Below are 5,302 nucleotides of genomic sequence, written 5' to 3'. Positions count from 1 at the left end.
GGTCAGTGTTACATTCTGTGGGGTTAAATTCCAGAAATCTATTGGTTACAATTTACTATTGTTATTGACTGCATTGTTCCTAGGCCACTGGAAGTTTATACGGGAATAATTACAAATAAATAAACGAAGAGATGACTGATTACATGTTCAAATACAATGCTATATATTACATTTGAAGTTAAATCTACAATAAATACATACAATTTCTAAAACTAACAAAGGAGAGGATTTAATTCATGTTAAAATTTAATTGATATATTTACACTGTGAATATCTGTAGATGTTAAAAGCGAGCATAGCGTTGATTATGCTTTGTATGTTTCAGTTCCACCCTTCTTTTTAACGTCAATAAACCTGTGGACAAGGGGTTGACTGTCTTCAGAGTCTTGATGTTAGGAAGGCGTTTATCTGACTGTCAAGTCATATATAGTACATATACCGAGGACAGAACAATGACTTTCTTGTAATGCCACCAGCAGTGCAATGATGTAAATGTTTGGTCTGAGAGGGACTTTCTTTCATACCCATAACAGATATATTAAGGGACATTCATAATTATTGTTATTGTAATTAGAGTTAGTGTAGTGTGATTCCTCTCCTCCACAGAGTGTGTGATTGTGCTGTATCACATCCTCCCCCTCAGCACCTGCAGTAGGTCCCAGCTGCAGTAGTGCAGTCTCTGTGCATTCTGACTGAGGAAGGTTTTTTGTACGGCTCTATATCACTGTGTGAACACATTGCCACTATGGTAACTCTGACAGTAATAATCTCCTGCATCTTCAGTCTGGATGTTACTGATGGTCAGAGTGAAGTCAGTCCCAAATCCAGTACCACTGAAACGATCTGGAACTCCAGACTCCAGTGTGTCTGCATTATAAATCAGGAGTTTAGGAGCCTCTCCAGGTTTCTGTTGGTACCAGGCTAAACAGTCCTCATAGCTGCTACAGCTGTCAACGGCTGTGTTGGTCTTACATCTCACAGTTACAGAGCCTCCTGGAAGAGCAGATTTCACTGCAGGAGTCTGAGTCACAGTCACCTGACCTCTGGACTCTGAAATAAGAGTGATGAGAAAAAAATCATATTATATAAGGAACTCAATCTATTTCATTAACACTGTGTGTTTGACTGATTCCCTAAACAAACAGGTCATATATTCCTCACTTTCACAACAGCAGCACATCACAACACCACAAATAAATATATGAGGTACATATATATAAAATACTTTGAAAACAACAAAAAAGTCTATGAAATACATTTCTTGTTACCTTTTATTCAACACAAAAGTGTCCAGATGAAGATGGTGATGAAAGTCATGCTTGCTATGGGTTAAGTTACTGGGGCAGACAGCTCTCAGTCATCAAGTCTTAAACTCACAGGGCTATAAACACTCCCAGAGCACTCAAGCATGTGCTGCCAATGCAAAGTGTCCTCTCTCTATGGAAATGCTCTTCCTGAGTACAGCAGACACCCTGCACTCATATGTTCACACATGTGGAACCATTCTACACATCAGAGTATTGTTTCCATATTGTGTTATTTACTGACATCTAGTGTCAAAAAAGAGAATTATGATTATTGCTGAATGATACTGGATCCATTTTTTAGCAGGATGTTGACACCTGAATGATCAACACTATCAGTAAAGTAGACTGTTTTGACCATTAGAACATTGTACTGTTATAAATTATGACCTAACAAGAGTTGTCTTTACTTTAACACAATACCTGTGAAACAGTGATGACACCTGAATTAACTACAGTGTTGAGTGAATGGTTTATAATAAACTACAGTGTTGAGTGAATGGTTTATAATAAACTACTGTGTTGGGTGAATGGTTTATAATAAACTACAGCGTTGGGTGAGGTGTTTTTGGTTTCATAGATATAACATGTAAAATGTTGTAGCCATGCTTGCAAAAAATACAGCCACTGTTGTGCTTTTTCGACCAGCTGGGTGATGTTAAATGTCCAGGTGAGGCCATCACTGATGTGGACGCCCAACAAATTAAAACTGCTGACCTTCTTCACCACAGACTCATGGATTGTCAGCGGTTGATGAGGTGTCCTCTCCCTCCTCATGTCCATTATCATGTCATGTCATCAGGTTTTTGTCGTCATGTCATGTCACCAGACCTGCCACCTCTCTCCTGTATGCCGTTCCATCACCCCCAGAGATCAGATCAATGACTGTGGTGTCGTCAGCAAATGTCAGGATAGTGTTGTCCTTGTGTGAGGTGACGCAGTCATAGGTGAATAGTTCACAGATCATGGGGCTGAGGACACATCCTTGTGGGGTGCCAGTGTTCATCATCACACTGTTTGAGGTTAGATTTCCAATTCTGACAGGTTGTATTCTGTCCGTGAGGAAATCTAGCAGCCAGTCACAGAGTGGGAGGTTCAGGCCAAGGTTGTAGAGTTTGTGTGTGAGTTTGTGGGGGAGGACTGTATTAAAGACTGAGCTGTAATCAGTGAAGAGCATTCTGACGTAAGCGTGTTTGTTTTCCATGTGGGAGGGGGCTGTGTTCAGAGCTGCAGAGATAGTGTCCTCAGTGGATCTGTTGAGACAGTGCACATACTGCACAGGGTCCAGTGACACAGGTGTATTACTCTGGATGTGGGCCAGAACCACTCTCTCAAAGCACTTCATTATGACTGGAGTGAGTGTTACTGGCCTGTAGTCATTCAGACAAGTGACTGGGCTCCTTTTGGGGACTGGGATGATGGTGATGGTTTTATTTAAAGCAGGTTGTGACTGTGGAGGTGAAAACATCTGCCAGTTCTGTAGCACATGTCTTGAGGGCCTGCCCGGGGATGTTATCTGGGCCTGTTGCCTTGAGGGGGTTAATTCTCCTCAGGACTTTGTGTACACAAGCTGATGAGACAGTCAGTGGATGTTCTTGCATGTTCTGAGTGTGTGAGATCCTCTTCTGTGCACAATGTTAAACTGTGAATAACGTTTTTCTGAACTATATTGTTTTTATTGATAAAACGTGTCAAAACATTTCTCTGGTTAAGGTTAGGGTTAGGGTTAGGGATATTCTTTAGTAACAGGATAATGTTAGTCAATGGGAAGTCACCACTAATATATGAATACAAATGTGTGTGTGTGTGTGTGTGTGTGGACCCAAGACAGTGGTGATGAATTTTCAGCACTGTATAGGTGTTTGAAACAATAAAATAAAGCTTCTCACAGTCTGAAATTAAGACAAGGAAACAAGGAAACATCATATTATATTGTATTATAATCATTTCCTGTAGTGTCTTCAAAATGTGGAGTCTGATCCTCTGGTGACCTGTGTTTCCAGGACAGCTCTATTGGTCTGTAAAGTGAGCAGACAACTTTATCAGCCCTTACTCTACTAATCCACCAATAACATCAGTCAGGAAAAAAATACTGATGTAGAAAATTAAAAGGTATGAAAAACATGATCATGTTGCAGGAAATTGAGAAAAAGGGGTTTTGAAATCAGTGGCTCTTTATTTCAATCAAAGTATGATTTCCACCCAGTGTCCCCAGTCTAATGGTCTATAAACAGAAGGTAACAGTTGGTCCTTTAATGGATTCTGTGTCTACAGGACAAAAATGATCAGAACAAAGTCAAGTCAGAGGACTGTTACTGTCACACTGTCTCAGATCAAATGAAAATGTACAGAACAGTTTCTCTCATTATGATGTTTCATATATGTGTGAATAGACAGTACACAGGATTATATGTCATAGGACAACAGCTTTGTATCTTTACATTCATTACTCAGTTATAATTGAGTGATAGAAAAGGACCTTGCTTTTTAAAAGCACTGATCAACTGAATGAATAGAATGGCAAGTCCTACTATCTATTAATTTAACAAACCTGGCCTGAAATCAGTGATTGAATTCTCACCAGAACTTTCTCCATAAGCATTAAAAAAACCTGTGCACATGTAGACCTTTAACAAATGTGGAGATAAAGTCCTTGGGTGATTCTCTGGTGAAGGTCTGTAAGTCTTCAGTCTCACTGTCTGCATTAAGTGCTGTGTCCTCATGTGTCAGCTGCTCATTTTACTGTTACATCAACATTTGGATACAATTACATTTTTTAGATTTACATTTTATCAATCCTGATTAATCTCTTCTCTTTTTTCAAATTTATGTCCTTGTCATACTGATGTTAATATCTTTTTGAAAACATGAAAATGACCTTTTTTATGAGGCCTTTACACAGAATGATTAAAATGCTTGGTTTGAGGACTGAATCTATAAATATTATAATGTTCTCTTATTTTCATGACACATGTTTTAGATGGACATGTATAATTAATGTTGTAATGAGAGTTAGTGTAGTGGGATTCCTCTCCTCCACAGAGTGTGTGATTGTGCTGTATCACATCCTCCCCCTCAGCACCTGCAGTAGGTCCCAGCTGCAGCAGTGCAGTCTCTGTGCAGTCTGACTGAGGGAGGTTTTTGTACAGCTCTGTATCACTGTGTGAACACATCTTTGCCACTGATCTCATGTCCACTCTGACAGTAATAATCTCCTGCATCTTCAGTCTGGATGTTACTGATGGTCAGAGTGAAGTCAGTATCAGATCCACTGCCACTGAAACGATCTGGAACTCCAGACTCACGGGTGCTTGCATAAGAAATCAGGAGTTTAGGAGCCTCTCCAGGTTTGTGTTGGTACCAGGCTAGTATATCAACATCTACATCATTACCATCATCATCTTGAGCACTGAAAGTATACACTGCAGAGCTGGTTTTACAGTTGATAGTGACTGTGTCTCCTGGAAGAACAGATTTCACTACAGGAGTCTGAGTCACAGTCACCTGACCTCTGGACTCTGAAATTAAATAAATACAATGGAAGTAATAAATATAACAGTAATGATTGCAAAGTAAATTACACATAAGGGTAATAATAGTATAACACTTTATCCGAACAGGTTTATATCAATGTGAATAGGTTTCATATCTGTCTCACCTTTAAAACAGCAGCAGGTCAGTGTCCAGATGAAGATGGTGATGAAAGTCATGCTTGCTGTGGGTTAAGTTACTAGGGCAGGCAGTTCTCAGTCATCAAGTCTTAAACTCACAGGACTATAAACACTCCCAGAGCACTCAGGCATGTGCTGCCAATGCAAAGTGTCCTCTCTCTATGGAAATGCTCTTCCTGAGTACAGCAGACACCCTGCACTCATATGTTCACACATGTATAACCATTCTATATTTCATAAGGCCAGAGTATTATGGCCATATTGTGTTATCAAGTGCCATCTAGTGTCAAAACAGAGAAGTATAATTACTCATTAATGTTACTGGAT

The 5,302-nt window shown here is 39.7% G+C and overlaps 1 pseudogene and 1 gene segment (V, D, J or C); both read right to left on the bottom strand.

Annotated features, from left to right (window-relative positions):
• Positions 1 to 721: 721 nt before the first annotated feature.
• On the bottom strand, positions 722 to 1,317 carry LOC115825235 (Ig kappa chain V region 3381-like; annotated as a pseudogene).
• Positions 1,318 to 4,460: 3,143 nt separating this feature from the next.
• Positions 4,461 to 5,014, bottom strand: LOC115824831 (Ig kappa chain V region K29-213-like). The segment is given in 2 exon segments: positions 4,461 to 4,822; positions 4,963 to 5,014. Coding segments are annotated over 2 exon segments (414 nt in total).
• Between the last annotated feature and the right edge of the window lie 288 nt (positions 5,015 to 5,302).

This window comes from Chanos chanos, chromosome 12, assembly GCF_902362185.1.
Source record: "Chanos chanos chromosome 12, fChaCha1.1, whole genome shotgun sequence".
Taxonomy (NCBI): Eukaryota; Metazoa; Chordata; class Actinopteri; order Gonorynchiformes; family Chanidae; genus Chanos; species Chanos chanos.
Note: the sequence above shows the minus strand (reverse complement) of the source record. Positions and strands in the feature narration are given on the sequence as shown.